This window comes from Colletotrichum costaricense, assembly GCF_030867565.1.
Source record: "Colletotrichum costaricense strain IMI 309622 chromosome Unknown Scaffold_11.1, whole genome shotgun sequence".
NCBI classification, from domain to species: Eukaryota; Fungi; Ascomycota; class Sordariomycetes; order Glomerellales; family Glomerellaceae; genus Colletotrichum; species Colletotrichum costaricense.
Window position 1 is genome coordinate 1551017 of NW_026848240.1, and position 19174 is coordinate 1570190.

At 42.2% G+C, this 19174-nt stretch overlaps 5 protein-coding genes across 5 annotated transcripts; 3 read left to right on the plus strand and 2 right to left on the minus strand.

Moving 5' to 3' along the window:
• Window positions 1-6596: 6596 nt before the first annotated feature.
• CCOS01_10856 (dihydropyrimidinase) lies at window positions 6597-8260 on the minus strand (the record flags this gene model as incomplete). Its single annotated transcript, XM_060459009.1, has 3 exons — window positions 6597-7934; window positions 7987-8154; window positions 8225-8260. 3 exons carry the CDS (start codon window positions 8258-8260, stop codon window positions 6597-6599), a joined length of 1542 nt encoding a protein of 513 aa, XP_060310811.1.
• Window positions 8261-8793: 533 nt separating this feature from the next.
• On the plus strand, window positions 8794-10614 carry CCOS01_10857 (carbon-nitrogen hydrolase; the record flags this gene model as incomplete). The annotated part of the gene is made up of 1 exon (XM_060459010.1): window positions 8794-10614. One exon carries the CDS (start codon window positions 8794-8796, stop codon window positions 10612-10614), a length of 1821 nt encoding a protein of 606 aa, XP_060310812.1.
• Window positions 10615-10888: 274 nt separating this feature from the next.
• On the plus strand, window positions 10889-13033 carry CCOS01_10858 (fungal specific transcription factor domain-containing protein; the record flags this gene model as incomplete). The annotated part of the gene is made up of 4 exons (XM_060459011.1): window positions 10889-11580; window positions 11660-12295; window positions 12356-12702; window positions 12780-13033. The coding sequence occupies 4 exons, from the start codon at window positions 10889-10891 to the stop codon at window positions 13031-13033; spliced, it is 1929 nt and encodes a 642-aa protein (XP_060310813.1).
• Window positions 13034-13188: 155 nt separating this feature from the next.
• CCOS01_10859 (NCS1 nucleoside transporter) lies at window positions 13189-14982 on the minus strand (the record flags this gene model as incomplete). Its single annotated transcript, XM_060459012.1, has 4 exons — window positions 13189-13639; window positions 13705-14194; window positions 14250-14723; window positions 14802-14982. 4 exons carry the CDS (start codon window positions 14980-14982, stop codon window positions 13189-13191), a joined length of 1596 nt encoding a protein of 531 aa, XP_060310814.1.
• Window positions 14983-15628: 646 nt separating this feature from the next.
• CCOS01_10860 (male sterility protein) lies at window positions 15629-19086 on the plus strand (the record flags this gene model as incomplete). The annotated part of the gene is made up of 4 exons (XM_060459013.1): window positions 15629-15765; window positions 15830-16495; window positions 16549-18269; window positions 18329-19086. 4 exons carry the CDS (start codon window positions 15629-15631, stop codon window positions 19084-19086), a joined length of 3282 nt encoding a protein of 1093 aa, XP_060310815.1.
• Window positions 19087-19174: the final 88 nt, after the last annotated feature.

Sequence of the window (19174 nt, forward strand, 5' to 3'; positions counted from 1 at the left end):
TTTATTTTAATACGTAATATAATTATAATTAAAAAGGGATAAGAGAGTATTTTTAAACTAAATAAGACCCTTATTCTAAACCTTTAAAGTTAAGAAATTATATAAAAAATTAGGATTTTAGTATATTTAGTAATCTTTTTTTTTTATATTAACGATCCGGGCTATTTCGTAAGGATAATTATTAATTAATAAAATAGTATAGTTTATTAATACGATTTAAAATAGGTTCTTAAGTATTTAGAGAGGATATTTATTAATAATATTTAAATACTAAAAGCTTTTTATAATCGGATTAATATACCTTTTTATATTTAATAACTAATTAATATAAGTACTTACGTAATCCTTATAGTATAATAACTAAATAAATAGGAATATAGTTTATACGTATTTAAATAGTTTTATAATATAGTCCGATATAACTAGCTTAACTTAATTTATAATTCGTATTAAATAACTTATAAATACTTTAAACCGTTTAATAATAAGCTCTATATAGCTTAGATTTAATAAATTAGCTATAAGTTTTAATATAATAATAATTACTTTTTTAATATAATAAGACCTTTTTTAAATAAGTTTTTTAAAAAAATAATATATAATTAGGATTTTAAAAATAGGCCCTATACTAACTTAAATAACTTTAATTACGTTATAACTAATACTTTTAAAGTACTAACTTTTTAAAAATCCGGTTTTTATTTACTTAGCTTTAGATTTACTAACTAGGATTTAAGAATTTATAACCCCCGTAATTATAATTATTATATTCTAATTAATTTTATATATTTTAAAAAAATAAAAAGAATAATTAAAAACTTTAAATAAGGGCTTATTACCCTCGAAAAGTCGCCCTTATTATTTCGATTTTTAAAAATATTAAAAAATACTTAGGGATTTTTAATAAGTAGCGACCCTAATTAGACTTTATAAATAATTAAACTAACGAAAGTTATTAACTAGCGTTTAGACGCTATTATTAATAATTAATTTATATATTTAATTAATACTCTTAAAACCCGTTAAGTTACGTAGTCCTTATTAAATATATTACTATTTAAATTATTATTATACCTTAGCTTAGTTTTTAATAAAGCTAGTTTAAATAATTAAAAAAGTAGTTTTTTAAATATTTTAGTTAAGGACGAGAATAGTTTTATTATAAAAATTTTAATTAAAATACTAAAAGTTTAGTTAAAATAAAAAGTTATTAAACGTATATTTTTTAAATATAATTAAGCTATATAAAAAAATAGCGAATATTAATATTAAAAACTAACTAAGTTTTATTAAGACTTTTTATAATATCGTAATATATATAAAAATAAAGCTAATATTAATAAGAGTATAAGGGAATAATAAGTTAATTAGTATAACGACTTAATTATAAAAGCTATATATATAATTTTAGTTTATACTTTTTAAATATTATTATTAATAAAAAAAATTAAAAAGAACTAGGGTAATAAAAATTAGGATTAAGAAATTATTAAAGAGGAATAGGATAAGAACTAAGTAAAACTAATAAAAAAAATAGAGAAAATAAAAAAAGTAATTATAAAAAAAAAGAGTAAATAAAAGGCTTAATACGATTAATTATATATAATAATTAGGACTAATTTAAAATAATTTCTTTTTATAAAAAATTAGGGAAAAAGAAATTAGGGAATAATTAGAATAGAATAGGGTAATTAATCTTAATAATTCTTTTTTAAAAGCTAATTAAGTATAAGTATTTATAAAAAGGCTAATTAAAATAAAATATAAAAAAAAAGGCCTTAATTAAAAATAGCGAGTTCGATAGTACGGATTTTTATTTTAATTATATATATACTTTTTAAAATCGAACTAGAGCTTTTTTAATAATTTATTTTCGAACGTAATAATATAAAATAATTAAGAAGTTTACTTTTCTAATCTAGCTAATACTATCTTTTTTTTTTTTAGTTATAACTTCGTTAATTAAGGCCGTATTAACCCGATTAAAAGAGGTATTTTATATTATTTTTATAAGTATTAGTAGTTTTTTTAAAGTATTATATTACGAGAGTTATTTATACTTTATACGTTTTTAATATATAAACTAAGCTTTTTTTTTATATTATTATAGTTTTTATTATATTTAAAACTAAGCTATTAAATCCTTTATTTTTTAAAATATTAGTTTTATTTATATTATACTTATTAGCTTATTTAATATTAAGAATTAATATACGGGCGTCGTAAATTAATATACGGGCGTCGCTTTTATATAGGCGTCGCCGTTCTATTTTTTAATTAATTTAAAAAAATAGTACCTCCCTATAAAAGTAGTAAGGGTAACTATACTAATATAGCTATTCTTATTATCCTCTCTAACCTAAGCTCTAGTTTAAGATTTTTAAAAATAAGAATACTACTATAACCTACGTACTCGTTCGGAACCGCTATATTACCTATTTAAGATTTATAAATTTTAAATTAGCTAGTAATATAAGCTTTTATAAATTTTAAATAAGTAAGGCTTTTTTTTATTATATACTTAAAATATATAAAAAGTAAATTATAATAACGTCTACCTAACTACCTTTTTTAACGTAATTATAATAATTTATCGTTATTATAGACTATTTTTTATTAGCTCTATTTCTTTTAAATACTAAGCTATATTAGCTATTTACTTATATAATTCCTTATTATCCTCTCCTTATTAAGAACGCTAAACTAGTTCTTTATTTATTATTAAAATAAGCTCGATATTTAGCTTTAACTTAGCTAATTTATTTCTTTTATAAGCCTAGTTAGCGTTAACTTATTTTTATTTTTAAATAAATAGCCTTGCTTTTTATTACTTATACCTTAGTTATTATAAGTAATACGGGCTTAACTAATTAACCGGCCTTTTTTAAATAAGGCTAGTTATAATAAAATAGGCTATACTATATTCTTTAGCTTATTACGGAGGGATATAATAATCTTAGGGTTAAAGATTTAGTAGTATAGATCTAAAGAAAACGTTTTTTAAAAATATTACTAAAAGTATACTTTTTACTTATTAAAAATAGCTAAATCTAATATTTTAAAATAGATTTTATAATAATATAAGATACTTAGCTTAATTAAAATAGTATAGTTTAAATTATAAAATCCGAGGGGGTTTAGGAATAGCTTTTTATTAAATAGTATTACCTTTTTTATAAACTAGGCTTATATCTTAATTAAAGTAAAATATTTTAAGGAAAGTATTATTCGAAGTTTGCTTAGGTACTTAAAACGAGTACTTATATACTCTCGGCTTATAAGTACCTCGTTCTTTATATAGGCTTAGTAAAAGCGTAGCTCTTAATTACTAATTATATTTTATATAACGTTAATAAGCCGATATAAATAACTAAGACTATTTAAAAAATATATTTTAATATTATTATTACTTAACTTAGTATTAGAAATAATATAAATATTAAAGTTTTAGTATTTTTAAATAAAATAACGGGCTTATTATACTCTTAAAAGTAGGTATATTACGTAGAGGTACTAGAGGATTGGGCGTTAGTTATTAAACTTTTTATAAAGCTTAGTCTAGGCTTTTTTAAAAGTATACTTAGTTTTAGCAAAAATAATAAGCTTTTATATTATAAGGACTCTATAATATATATAAGGGGGGGGCTTATTAATAAGCATATTAATATAAGCCTTATTTTTATTACTTAGCGTAGCTATTACTTATATTAATAACTAATATTCCTTATTATTAAACCTATTACTATTATTACTATAACTACGGTCCTTAACCTACTTTTATTTAGCCCTAAGTATAATATTAAAGTTAATATAATAAATATAAAGTTATTATTAAACGTTTAGGAACTGCTCGTTTAGTATAGCTTTTATTTACTTATCGTAATTTATAATAATAATAGTAAGGTAACGGACTAAGTATTAATTTATAAATTAGCGGATACTTATTAAAAGAAATTAAAAACTTTTTAGTTTCTTATTATTAATAAGGCCGAACGTAGTATTATAAATAGATCTAAAGTAGGTCTACTTAGTAGCTTAAAAAAGAGGGAGCTTAAAGTAATTAGTATTATAAGTATTATTAAAGCTAATTACCTTAGGGAATCGCTTTTATATTTAGAAATAGTAAAAAAAGGTCTAAATAAGGCTAATAAAGCGGTTTAGCTCGTTATTTACCTATTTAATAATATATAAGATCCCTCGCTTATTAAATAACTTAATTAATACTACTATTAGTAAATATTTATTTAATTTCTCTTAGCTAATATGGGCTTTAGTATTATAAATATCTCGCTAAGTAAATAAGGACTTTAGGAACTACTCTTAGATAATAGTACGTATATTACGAGCTCGAATCCTAACTTATTAATTTATAATTTTAATAGTATTTTTAACTACTTTAATAAGCTTATAATATAAAGAGTACGTAGAGGCTTTAAAGCTAGGGTTATAATTATATTATTTATATTAAGGGTTTAGATAATAACGTAATAACTACTTATCCTCTTTTTAAGCCTCGGTAATAACTTATTATTTATAACCATATTTATAAAACTTATATTATTAAATACTAGTGCTTTTTATAAGCTTAGGCTTACTAAACCGATTATATTAAAAAGTATATTAAATAATTCGGCCTCGAGCTTTATACCTATTCCGCTTTATAATACTAAATTTATTAGTTTTTATAAAGTTATTAACTTAGTTAAAGAGGGTATTATAAGTTTATTTTAAATCGCTAGGAATTAGTAAGTTTAGGATTTTAATTATAAAAAGAGAGGAGGATTAGTTATTTAAAATATAATAAGAGGTTATAGTTTAAAAAGATATTTTATTTTAAATAGAAAATAACTATAGGGGTAAATAGGGTAATAAGTTAATTTAGGGACCTTATATTTATTATTATTAACGGATATATTCTTATTATCGGAGTAGTGCTATTATTAACTATTAATTAGTCCTAATAACCTATTTAATAAGTTAAAAAATATTATTAAACTACTTTATTATAAAATAAGAAGGTTATTAGGACTATTTATTAAGGAGAGAGGGGTTATGCTCTAAAGAAAGTTATAAGAGGGTAGTTCGCTAGGTTTTTATTATTTTCTTAAGGAAATAGTAAGTAAAATATAATATAAGCTTTATATTAAAATAATTATTTATAAGAGGTTATATATTTTATAGTATACTAACTAGGAGCTTAGTAATAAGGTCGCGCTACTTTTTAAAATTACTAATTTTATAAAATTAACTAATACTAAGGCGGCTACTTTTTAAAAAAAGAGATAATAATAATTAGCTAAATAATAATAAGAGGCCGTAATTAATTAATAATCGTTTTCGTAAAGAGGGAAGTCTCTTAGTAAAAGTATTATTTTAAAATTAGCCTTAGAGAACGTCTTTAATTCTAATTATAAAAGCTATTATAAATAAATATTATAAGTTAGATTTCGAGGCTTAATAATATAACCTAAGCGTAAAGGAAGTAAAAGAATAAAGGCTTAGGATATTTTATAAGTATTTAATAAAATTTAATTATACTAATAATTCTTTTTTAAATTAATTAAAAAGTTAAATAGCAACGCCCGTATAAGAGCGACGCTCGTATATTAATTTGCGACGCCCGTATATTAATTCCCTTAATATTATTAATTTTTAATATAAAAAGTAATCTAAATTATAACTTAATTATATTAATAATAGCTCTATTTAAATATTTCGAATTAATAATACGATTTCTTTAAACCTTAATTAATAAGTTTTTTTTTTAAAAAAGCGTCTATTTATTTTTTTTAAAAAAGATTTATATTCTTTTAAAATTTTAAAACTTATTTAGTAAATTTTTTAAATTATTTATAAATTAATATAATACTTAGATTATATTAAATACGAACTTATTAAACTAGTTAGTTTTTTTTTTATAAAAAAAGCTTTTAGAGGTTTATAAATATTATTACCCTTATTTAATAACTTCCCTTATAATTATAAAAAGTTAATTTTAAAATTCTAAACTTAATCGAAGCCTAATTAATTAAGAGACCTTTTTTAATAATTTTAAAAACCTAAATAACTTTATTTTTAATATACGAGATTATTATATATTAATAAATAAGTATATAAAAAAGAATTATATTTAGACGATTTTTATAATTATTATAATAGTTTAAAAATCGTGGGTAGGGTTTTAATACGGTGGCTGGGATAGAGAAATGGGGTGGCTAAAAGGGGGTGGGTCGACTTACTTTACATATATTAACGCCATAGAATCTAGAAGGGGTATTTACGCCCGATTATCGCTATGTGATAAGTTATTTACATGACTTCAGCCAAATCGTACTAGAATATCTGGCAACTTTATCGTTGAAAACATTGGAAAATCAAGTATGTGTAGCCGATATCACGAGTGGGCTCAGGGGCGAAGACGTCTGTCTCTTGGCTATGGAAGATCTCCACCTACCAAAGATGATGATGCGTCAAATCGGTTGGTGAAGTAAGCTATCGTTTACTAAGGCCGGTCGAACCGTGGTGCAGGACCAGAGCTAAATTATCTGTGAATGACTACTTAGTAAGAAGGGCCATAGATATCGAACTAGCCTACATCATTTCATCGGCAATGGCTGGAACTCATTCACCCATTGATTCCTCGGCTTGCTCAATGTGCTCTTTCCACGCCGCAAAAAATCGCCATATCCCATATCGCTGACAATACCGCTACTATCGCGGTCCCAAACCACTTTGCCTCGCAAAATGGTATAACGCGGCCAATTGTTAAACTTCATCCCTTCGAAAGGCGAGTAATCGATATCATGATGCAACATCGAGTTCTCCAAGACAAACGGCTCCATCTTTGCTGAGCCCGTCCCGCCGCTGGCAGCAACTTGCTCAATCGTTGGATACCAGATTACAAAGTCGGCATCATATCCTGCGGCAATCGCGCCCTTCGTGTCTCCCAACCCGTAAAGCTTTGCCGGGTTCGTCGCCGTGACCTCGACAAACTTCTGTGGCGTCACTCTACCCGTTAACACGCCGCCCTCGAATAGCAGCGGTAGTCGTGTCTCAACGCCGGGAAGCCCGTTGGGAACCTGGTCGTACCTCATCAAGCCATCTTCCTTGCCCAATCCCGCCTTTTTGCCGTCAGGGTGATCATATTTACTCGGCGCGTGATCTGAGCTGAAGGTCGTAAACGTCCCATTGGCAATACCAGCCCACATGGCGTCCAAATCCATGCGGTCCTCACGTAATGGCGGACTGCAGATATGCTTCGCGCCGGAGAAGCCATCAGTGGCCGGATGAGACGGCTTCAGGGCATCGGCTGTGAGATAGAGGTAGTGGGGGCACGTCTCCGCGTGAATTGGCAGGAGCCTTGTCTGCGCGCTCCTGACGTGCGCGGTGGAGGTCTTGGAAGACATGTGGACGATGAGAATGGGGATATCAGAGAGCTCAGCAAGGGCGATAATGCGGTACGTTGCTTCATCTTCGGCGATGTTGGGCCGGCTGATGGCGTGATAGTACGGCGCAGTGAGTTTCTGCTCTGCAAGGCGTGCCGTGATCCAGGTGATCATGTCGCTGTTTTCAGCGTGCACCATGGTTGTCATGCCTAGGTTCCTCGTAGCCATCATGACATCTAGGATCTCGCCGTCTTTGAGCTGCAAGGGCTCGTAGGTCATGTAGAGCTTCACGGAGGTGATGCCCTCGCTGACAAAGAATGGAAGTTCATCGCGAAGGATGGTGGGGGTCGGGTTTGTGAGAATGATGTGAAAACCGTAGTCGCAGTATGACTTCCCTCGGGAGCGTGAGTGATAGTCATCTACGACTGGGTGAAGAGACTGATGGGTGCGTTCCTGTGTAGCAAAGGCAATAATCGTTGTTGTGCCTCCTGCAATCGCTGATCGAGTGCCGGTCTCAAAGTTGTCTCCTGTTGGAGAGTTGTCCTGATACTGGTTTAGACAAGGGAGTTCTGTTTGGAAACTGAATACAACATTTTCTTACCTGGTCAAGGTGTACATGGGAATCCACGCCGCCCGGCATGACGAAGCCATGTTGTGCATCTATCACTGTCTTGGCCGAGAAAAGAGACTTGAGATCCTGGCCTACAGCTAAGATCTTGCCGTCGCGAACCACGATATCTTGTCTCACGTGGACATCAGATGCCGTTACCTATTTTGTTTCTCCATCAGTCATTTTGCCGATGGGGCCCTTGCTACAACATGATTCATGTAGTACTCACCACTGTGGCATTCTCAATGATGAGATCAACCTCCATGTCGCTTTACCTCAGTGTGCTATGACAGCAGAAGAGTCTCAGTATGCTAAAAGCGATTTTTGAGGCACTCAACCAACAACAAACTTCGCTTCGGTAATTCGTAGAGTTTTCTCAATCTGTCCTCGAGTTTCCCTTGACACCATATGGCGTATCTACAGAGTCATTAACGACATCTACACTGGCTGTAGACTTGATAACGCTGTTCCTGCGAAGAATAAATAGGCCTATCTGAGATAAAGATAGGCAGCCACGGCAAACTACCCGACGGCCTATCGGCGCTTATCGCCCACAACTTAGACTACCTTAGGGAGCTGCAGGGAATAGGACGGACGATACGGAGCACTGCACGCTGATCTCAATGCATGAGGGGTAGACCCAGCACTACTTTGTGGGAGATTCGGAGAAGAGCTCAACGACTTCTCGAGGCGAAAAGAATAAGTTTGGACTGAAGTTTGCATAGCGGCAGTGAAAAGAGGGAATGTGATAACATAGCAACTTGACAACTGCACAAGAAAAACAGGAAGTCAGCGGCAATGCCATCACGGAAGCTTCGCGTGGCTGCGGCTCAGATGGGCGCAACGCATTACAACGACCCCCGGCCCAAGACACTGAATCGCATGCTATCACTTCTTGAAGACGCAGCCGCAAAGGGAGCACAGCTAGTTCTCTTCCCTGAAGCCGCCTTCACAACCTTCTTTCCCCGGCATCTGATAAACGACCCCTCTGAACTTGACTCCTTCTTCGAGCACGGCGATGTAGCGACTCAGCCGCAGACAAAGCCGCTATTCGATAAGGCCAACGAGCTGGGCGTCGACATCTCGGTCGGCTTTGCCGAAAAGGCCGACGACGGCGAAACCTTCAACTCCTGCATCTACTACCACGCAAAGAGCGGCTCCATCCTCTCAAAGTACCGCAAGATCCATCTTCCGGGCGACTTTGAGCCCTTTGCGGACCCGGATGCCACGAACCAGCTAGAGAAGCGTTACTTCAAGCCTGGAGACCTCGGCTTCAATGCGTTCCGGGTACCCGATCTGACGGAGCCGGAGGCGGCACCGGAGCGCGGGGACCCCATCTTCGGCATGATGATCTGCAACGACAGGAGATGGGCTGAGAGCTGGCGCGTCTTGGGTCTACAGGGCGTCGAGGTCGTACTGTGCGGCTACAACACGGCCGGCTTCGCGCCGCATCTCTGGGGAACCAGCGCCAGCATGGATCCGGACGAGGCGCGGAGCAAGGCACTCTTCCACCACAAGTTGGTGATGCAGGCTCATAGCTACACGAATGCCTGCTTCAGCATCAGCGCTGCGAGATGTGGTCTCGATGATGGGAAGTACGACCTCATTGGCGGTAGCTGCATCACTGGTCCGGAGGGCGAGCTCATCGCTGAGGCATCTACAACAGAGGACGAGGTCGTCTATGCAGAAGTTGACCTGGCTGAGTGCCGGCCGGGCAAGGAGCGCACATTTGACTTTGCCAGACATCGTCGTGTAGAGCATTATGCTCGCATCACAGAACAAACCGGCGTCGTGGAGCCTTCCAAGCTCTCGCCCTTAGCCGAGAAACACAACGGAGCAGTAAGTAACGGCATCACGCCTGGACAGACTCAGAAGAAGATCCGCATCCTCCTCATCAACCCAAATAGCACCCGCGCCATGACCGACGCCTGCGTCGCCATGGTCGAGAGCCAATTACCCCCCGACGTCCTCGTCACAGGCTTCACGGCGCCTAGGCCGGCGCCCTCAGCCATCGAAGGCAGTTTTGACAACGTTATGTCTGCCGCGGCCGCCGCTCGCGCCGTCCTGCCCCTTGCGGCGACCCATGATGCCGTCTTGGTGGCGTGCTACTCCGACCATGCCCTCATCCGCATGCTTCGCGAAGAACTCCCTCGCCAGCCCGTCATCGGGATCATGGAAGCCTCGCTCTTCGCGGCGCGAACGCTGGGCGGGCGGTTTGGGCTCATTGCCGTGAGCGAGCGGTCGAGGGTGTTGCACGAGGATAGCATTCACCACTATGGCTTCTCAGCCTCCTGCGCCGGCGTGGTCTCGTGTAAGCTGGGCGTGCTGGACTTGCACGAGAAGAGCCAGGATGAGGTCATGGGAATCATGGCAGCCGTCGGGAAGAAGCTGGTGGAGGAAAAGGGGGCCGATTTGTTGCTTCTGGGATGCGCGGGTATGACGCCGCTCAAGGGGGCCGTAGAGGCGGCTGTCGGGGACGGCGTGCAGGTTGTTGACGGCGTATTGGCTGGGGTGCATCACCTAGTTGGATTAGTTAGAATGGGCGGTGCCACGGCCAAGAGGGGCGTCTACAAGAGCTCCGGTGACGGACGAAAGGCGAGAGGACAGGATTGGATCTAGTTTCCTTAGTTGGCCGCGGGAATAACAACATGAGCTTAGATGGAATAAATATCAGCCGAAGCTTTATCACTCTCACACCATGGAGCTTGTTGCTATCGAAATGCAGGGTTGTTTTGCTAATGATCCAATCGGCCAACGCCCCGTTATCAGAGTCCGATAGTTTGCAGATCAACTCAGAGTCTCAACCAACATGGAATCCTGGGGAGGACGCGGGGAATGAAGTCCGCAACGACATCAAGTTTCCTAACATGCTTTCCATCTTTGAATCCACACCATGGAGATCAACTTGAACGGCCAGACCAAAAAGAGTAGTAGGAACAGTCATCCTTGCGACTTCTGCCGTTACAAGCGCGCCGCTTGCCTTGTGCACGAAGACACGCCACCATGTGAGCTCTGCCGACGGTTAGGCAAAGAGTGCACATTTGTTGGGGGCCCTAACAAGAGGAGACGGCTATCCGAGCGGCGGCAAAGCGGCTCGAGCGATGGGATACGGAGCCCCCATCACCAACAGGATGGAGCTGCCCCTGGAGCAGATGGGAGGTTTCCGTCTGTGGAGGTTTCGCCCATTGCCGATTCCATCTTTGTGAGAGGGCTGATGGACTCTGCGAGCCCGACATCACCACACACAACGTCTTCACCAGATGTTCCACGTCGAGAGAATGTCTTCATACCGTCGTCGCTGGACGCGGAGCCTGGCCACAATGCTCAGGTGATAGGTCTCAGCGGTGAATCGGATCCGTACTTGCTAAATCTGTACCACTTCGACGAGAGAGACGAATGCACGTTTCAGCAACTCCGCATCAGGAATATGGGGCCTGAAGATGGGGTTCCCATTCAGTTCATGCTACAGCGCAACTCACAAGCTAGTAAAGCGCAACCAGGAGGGCTGGGAGCTACCGCGGCCGACCTTAGATGCGAGGTCTCGGACTTGGTCTCTGAGAATGTTGGTCAAAGGCTCATCACTCTGTAAGGAATTGGCCAGACCCTCTTATACTCACTCGAATATGCCTGAGTTCAGAATGAAGTTCCGACTGACTGGTGGCAGTTTCTGGAAGTATGTTCAACCTTACTTCCCGGTCGTATCCAAAGAACACACAATCCAAAATCTTAACGGCAGCCCCTCCGCAATGCCAATATGTCTCCTGGCAGCAATCTATGGCCACGCCCTCCCCTTCTGCGTATTCGACGACATCCTCTGTGTAGACGTCGACACCCTCCCCTCGGCAGACCACCTCTTCAAACTTGCCTGGATGGCCGCCCTATCCGAGTTCCATACTCCATCTCTCGCCACGGTGCAAACGATGCTTCTCATGATTCAGCGACGGCCAACTAACAAGCACGTCGCCGACACGCCGTTCAAATGGACCATGCTTGCAGACACGGTGGCGCTCGCGCAGTGTTTGGGACTCAATCTGGACCCATTGGATTGGGCGATTCCGAGCTGGGAGAAGAGATTGCGGCGGAGGCTTGCTTGGGCGGTGTATGTTCAGGACAGGTGGCTGAGCCTTAACTTTGGCAGAAGTTCGCACATTCAGGAGTGCGATTGGGACGTCTCGTCGCTTGGGCCGGATGATTTTGGTGATGTTCCTGGTTGTGAAGGTGAAGGGCCGTTGGTGTGTAGGCACTTTCTGCACCTAGCCTCTCTAACTGAGATTGTGTCCAAGATTCAACAAAACATGTTGTAAGTTGCATCCTAACACAGCGTCACTGCTCTGATATTGGTGCTCATTGACCGTTGTAGCTCTATCAAAGCCACTAGAGCTCTCTCCAAGTCGCTCGAAGCAACTTTCGAAGTTGCTCGGCCCTTGAGGATTGAGCTTGCAGAGTGGCTGCAAATCCGACCCGACGTAGGGGAACAGCCCTCAGCATCTCTGCCAGAATGCGGCCTGGATGGGAATGGTAGTCTGAAACTCGCCTACATCACCGCAAAGATTGCCGTCTTCAAGGCCCTTCTTCGACCGAAAAGCATCGAGGTCCCAACCGAAGCCCGCACGGCGTTGCGCACCGGTTCAATGACTATCGCGCGAGAGATGCATGACTTTCTCGCGAAACTGGAGGCTCATCATCTTGAAGCTTTCTGGCATTCATGTAAGCGTTGCCCCAGCCTCCCACACGAGAAGCGTGCTTTCCTCGGAAGTATTCGCCAGATGGCTGACCATGGCTAGATTCCCGTGTCAACTTTGCCATCGCGAGCAATTTTAATGTCTTGCTCTTTGCTCTTTCTCCGACGCTATCAGAAGCTGAAGACGCCCTTACTCTTTTGATTCAGTGGAGGGGCTTATTGCGGATCAAGTCCAGAAGCTGCGACTTATTGAACTTGAGCCTGCTGAGACTTGATGCCATCTTCGTGGCTGGGCTGGGCAAGCTCATTGAATTGACACCCGCGGCAGCTGAGGCAGCCTCGAACCGGGGTTTGTGAGATGGGCTAACTTACATGCATGACTCACATCCAAGCCCGTGAATCATTCCCGCGAGAACCACAGGGAAGTAGGCCGGGCCTTAAGCTCATAGCATGTGGTTCCAATAACATTAAATGATAACGTCAGGGTATGGTATTATGAGTCTAAGATCACATCATCCCGTCTTCATGTCTTGGTCTTTCCCTTCCAAGCCTTTCTCTGACTCGTTTGAATCCTCCACCGTGGGGTATCCGTCAACGTAAAACAGCTCCCGGCTATCATCCACGGGGAATGGCTTCATCTTCCAACACACCCAATACGTGAAACTAGCCACCAAGGTACTGACAAGCCAACTCAAGCTGTAGAGATAAATGGCCCCCTTGGGAACTCCCTTGGCGCCACAAGCAGCGGCAAGACCGGGCATGTTGGGAATGATGGCAAAGATGAAGGCGATAACCGCTCGGGGGTTGACGCCAAAAGTGTAGTAGTGTATGCCTCGCGGATCAAAGAGGGACGAGACTGCCATTGCACGCTTGCGGCAGATCCAAAAGTCGGTGATGATGATGCCTGCAATGGCGCCCAGAAAGAGAGAGTATCCACCAAGGAAAGAGGAGAAGGATTTAGCACTGCGAGGAAGTCCACAGGTTAGTACAAAAGATCGACCATCGGACAACACACAAACACAACTCACCTGTACTGGATGTACCAGGGCACGGCACATACGCCAAACACGGCACAGATATATGCTCCGCGCCTATTGTTGATATACTTTGGAAACCATAGCGCCAAATCATTGCTGAAAGAGACGCTGTTGGCACTGATATTTGTGCCAATCACTGCAAACGCCCAACAGAGACCCGCGAAGAACTGAGCAGCGCGGTTGTCCCACAGCCGTGCGACTTCCAGGGGGTTCCAGGTCACCTTGCCGTAGATGACTTCCGAGGCGCTGCTGACGGTCGCACCTAGCACACCACACATCGTGACTAAGACGCATAGGCCGACGGCTTGCGTCCAGAAGACCTGTCGGGGCTCCTTTGCATAACGCGTGAAGTCGGGCATGTTGAGGGCGAGGGTTGCCTTGGGGCCAATAGCGCTGGTGACACATTGGAAGAATACGACAATAGCGGGCGTGCCATCCTTGATGATAGTTGGTTTTGAGAATGTCGGGCCGAAGCCCTTGCCTGAGAAGAGGTCAGATAAGTTGCCCTTGGGTCTGGCTGGATATGAAGAGCATACCAGCAACAATGGCCCAGATGAACAACGTCAACCCAAAGACTGGCATAATCACAGTCTTCACCATGAACATGTACCTTAGACTGCTTACATGCAACCAGAGCAGTGGCAGCTGAACGATGATGAACAAGAAAAAGCATAACAGCTCGGAGCTGGTGACGTGCGCGCTTTCGGCGAGGTGATTCGGGAAGTTGTTGAATGACGGCCAGATGGCGGAGATCATGACCTGCAGACACTGCCCACCCTGAAACGACTGAGTGCCGAACCAGATACAAGCCACGACACCACGGACGAAGACGGCGCCATATGAACCCCGGAGGCCAAAGGAAGCTCTGGTAAAGACGGGAAAATTGATGCCAAAGATGCAGCCGACGTAGCCATCTAGCATTGCCGGGATGCAGACCAGGACGTGGCCGATGAACACTGCAAGGATTGCAAGGCCCGGGTTCAGACCTTTTGTGACAGAGGTTGAAGAGACTGTTGTGATTGAGAACGGATGTTAATAGCCATCTCGAGTCACCAATTTGTTTCCGGACTGCCTATGTGAACACTTACCTTGATACATCGAGATGGAAAAGGCTTCGGCGATCCAGAATCCGAGCAAACTCGGCCAACCCCAGGTGCGCTCCGGAGAGCCCATCGGAATAGGATCCATGTCCTTGTTCGAGAGCCGGCCTCCCTCCGTGCCGAGGTCGGCGCTCTCGGAGCGGAGCTCCAAGCGCTTCCGTAGACCCATCGTTGTAGCGACTGCTATGCGTGTAACCGCAGTAAGTTCTCGAGTCTCAACTACCTATACGTGGGCTTCACCTTTAGGAGAAAAGGGAAGGTCAGGGCGATCAATGGCACAATTGAAGTTGCCAATGGTGCGTGCGGGGAGCGGGAACAAACGATGTCTAATTATTTTTACGTTGTTGCGCATCCGGTCTCGTTTCTAAGACGAGGCTTATCAGATTCCCTTTCAGCTATCCTGCTATCGTCGTTGCCGAGCGCCATGGTCGTGCGGTTTCCGGATGCGTACCACGCCCATAATGTTTGTGATAGGCACGCGATAGGCGTGGGTTGTTATCAGACCGATTATCGGGGATATCATTGGCCTATCCTTTTCTGATGTTGCGTTACTCCAACAAGGACTATGATAGGCGTTGCATAATCTAATCAGCTGATCGGCGTCAGCATAGTTCAAGTTGTAGAGAGATTACTTGACTCGATAGGATTGATCTTGGGTGACGATTCATAACAATATTGTCAATCGATTCTCCCGTGGTCCGCGGTAGAAGTGTGATACTTATTGGATATCGATGGAAGGAGCTTGACTGACGGAAAATCAGCTTCAGAGAGTCAAGACAACATTGAAGGCCTCCCTTCGTGTAACCCTTGGCAAGATGGCACCGATTGTAATGTCTGACCTGAATTCACCCTCATCAATTGCTGCCGTCGACCCGACCGTTTTCCCTGCACTAGATGCCGACGAGAAGTTGAAGAAATTATGGCAACTCCACGGACATCCCCATAGCTCAAGGTCCCAAATACCCTCGTTTCTATTATGATTTGAAGTTCCAATGACTCTAACACTGAATTTTCAGATTTTCTGACCCGAAATTGACGAGTGTCGCGGCATTGGTTGAGCATAATGCCGTGACTCAACCCTCCAAGCCGGCTTTCATACATCCTATCGGTGACTCCTTCGAAGTGCTGGACTGGGCCCGGCTCAATCAGTTTTACCTTAGAGCATCGAGTCTCTACTCAAAGCAGTTTCGAGAGGAAATTGGTGCTGCCAATGAAACGGGTCAGCAACCCACTGTCGCTCTCCTCGGCGTCGGCAACTCGATCTCGTATCTCATCACCCAATTCGCCCTAAATCGTCTGCACCTTCGGGTCCTGCTTCTTAGCAACAAGAACTCTCTGGCAACGAGAGATCATCTTCTTCGAGTGTGCAATGTTATTGCAATAATCATCGACGAGGCGAATGAAGCTTCACTCCATGGGGAAAGCCCGGGTCAACTCCCGTTGACGAAACTCATCAGCTTAGATGAGCTGAGAGAAAACAAACCAGAGGCTTTTGAAGAACCCTGCATAGGGTTTGAGACTGATGATGAGTGGACTCTCCAGTCAATGATCATCCACTCATCTGGTTCTACGGGAGTGCCGAAACCAATTATCCACACGAATCGGAGTCTGTGTCAAATTGCACGGATGTACAGATTACTCCCGGAGTTCTTCATTGAGAACTGGTATCTGTGTTTTCCCTTGTGAGACCTAGAATCTCCCTGCTGTTCCTCCTGCGCATGCTCATACATCTTAGATTCCACGTAGCTGGGTTGTCAATCGCCCTGTCGGGACTCCCAACCGGTCTACCTACCTCCTTACCTCCAACACAATGGCCACCGGCCCCAAGTTCAATACTTTCTGCATGGAAGTCCTTGACTAGCCTCGGCTATCCGCCCGACTGCCTGCACTGCGCACCCTCAGTCATTGAGGACCTCTACGAATACATCACTCTGACCACCAGAGACTACACTCCTCTGACGGACTTGAAGGTCCTACAGCCCGGCGGAGCTTCACTGTCCCCTTCAATGCTGTCCAAACTTCAGAACATCGGCGTCAATGTTAAAACAACATATGGTACAACAGAAACCGGTCCGCCTCTTCGGACAATACCTCACACAAGAGACAATCCAGACGTGTACCGCTTCCGCAACTTGTACCCAGAGTCAGAACATGTAGGCATGGAGTCCATTGCGGATAACCTCTTCGAGTGCGTTGTATATCGAGGGTTTCCTCTAGCCGCAGAGCTCTGGCTTGAGGAGACGGCGCCGAATCCATACCGTACGGGGGACTTGTTCATCGAGGACCCCCCAGGGAGCGGGTATTTCGTCCTCCAAGGCCGCAGAGATGACATTCTCGTGCACAGCAATGGAGAGAAGACACATGCCGCGGCTCTCGCCATGGCGCTTGAAGAAGATAAGACGAGCACTATTGCGAAGACGGCAGTGTTTGGCACAGGAAAGCCTTGCCCTTCCGTCGTTGTTGAGATCGACTGGTCTGAGGTGGAGAAGCGATCCATATCAGAACCTGATCTTGCTGAAGAGGTGTGGAAAGTAGTGGATATCTGCAACAGGAATTCTCCGACGTACTCACGAATCCCTCGTCAAACGGTTCTCATTCTGCAAAATGAGGAGACGTTGCCAGTCACTCCAAAAGGGAACGTGCGACGGACAATTGCCTGGGATCTGTATGGAGATAGGGTGGAAGAACTTTACAACTCCTTCCTAGGCAACCAGCTCGAGTCTGATAAGGCCTCCAAGCCGTTTCCTTCCAGGAACTCCGGTACTTCGGATCTCGAAATCGTTCAAACCGTTGTCGCTGATGTATTCGATCTCTCTGTGGAAGATTTGGCGCCAGACCAAAACTGGTACGAACTCGGTCTCGATTCTATGCGCGCCGTCGAGATACGATCGAGACTTGTGAAGTCGTTCGGGGCGTTCCCTTTGATGTTCATCTTCGAATATCCTACGGCAAGGAAGCTTCTCGAGTTCCTTCAGCTATTCAAAGGTGGTCTTAATAGCAATGCCTCGGCGGCCAGCAACCACTATGAGTGGATCAGGTCGACCATCCGCCGCATGAACATTGAGATCGACAACTTGCAAGTCAATCAAGCTCAACAGGAAGATTTTGGAAACGAGGGAGAAGTGATATATCTCACGGGAGCCAGCGGTGCTCTGGGCAACGCACTATTGGAAGTCCTGGTCCAGATGGCAACTGTTCAAAAGATTTACTGCGCCGTACGAGGAGCAGATCCTCAAGCTCGCGTCTGGGGCTCTTTGAAAGAGAGAGGGTATCCTGCGATCATTCATCAAAGCGAGAAGATTGTACCCGTCAGCTATGACATGAAGGACGGAAAGCTAGGATTGGACGAGCGGATGTATCAACGTCTGGCGAATGAGGTGACCACTGTGATGCACAACGCTTGGAAGTTGGATTTCAATCAGCCGATTCAACAGTTCGAAGACGACTGCCTGAGAGGTGAAGCCCAGGTTAACTATGCCGACATGAAGCCTCTGAGCTAACGAATATCTGGTTAGGAACCATGCATCTCATGTCTTTCTGCCTCAAGGGGCTCAAGAAGACATTCAACTTCATGAGCAGCGTCGCCGCAGCAATGGGAAGCCCCGCCGGCACCAAAGTGCCAGAGCTTCCACTCTCCCCGGATCCTGCAAATACACTTCCCACCGGATACGCGCAGTCCAAGTTCATCATCGAGCAAGTCACGCAGCACTATGCCTCTACTCACAATGTCCCTGTTCGCATCCTCCGAGTCGGCCAGCTTTGTGGTCACTCGAGGCTAGGGGCATGGAACCATACCGAGATGTGGCCCACCATGATGATGGCTGGGCTGAATCACCTTGATGCGATGCCGAGCTTACAGACGAACGTCGACTGGCTGCCCGTCGACTTCTGTGCTGAAGCCATCAGCGATGCAGTGATTCACAACACTGCCGAGACGTCGTATGCTGTGTGTAATCTTGTCAACCCGAGCGCTATCTCATGGGAGCAGCTGCTCGATATGCTGGAAGAGGCCTGCGGACGGAAGATTCAACGCATTAGTATGAGGAAATGGGTGATTAGGTTAGAAGCGACTGCAGAATCACAAATCTTGGGTGTGAAGGAGCTACCAGCTCTGAAACTCCTAGGCTTCTTCCAATCCATGGCTGAAGGCAATGGAAATGGCGAGGGTGTGGAATTCGATGCGGGAACCGTAAGGAACGGAAGGCGGATTGAGGTGGATATGATTGACAGGTGGCTAGGAGTATGGCGTCAAACAGGTTACTTGAGGGAATAGAGAGTCGACCATCTTGGTATCTTCGTGAAGAATCCGACGAAAGAGGCTTCATATCGGTTTCCGTGATGTGACTTGTAGCGTTGCATTC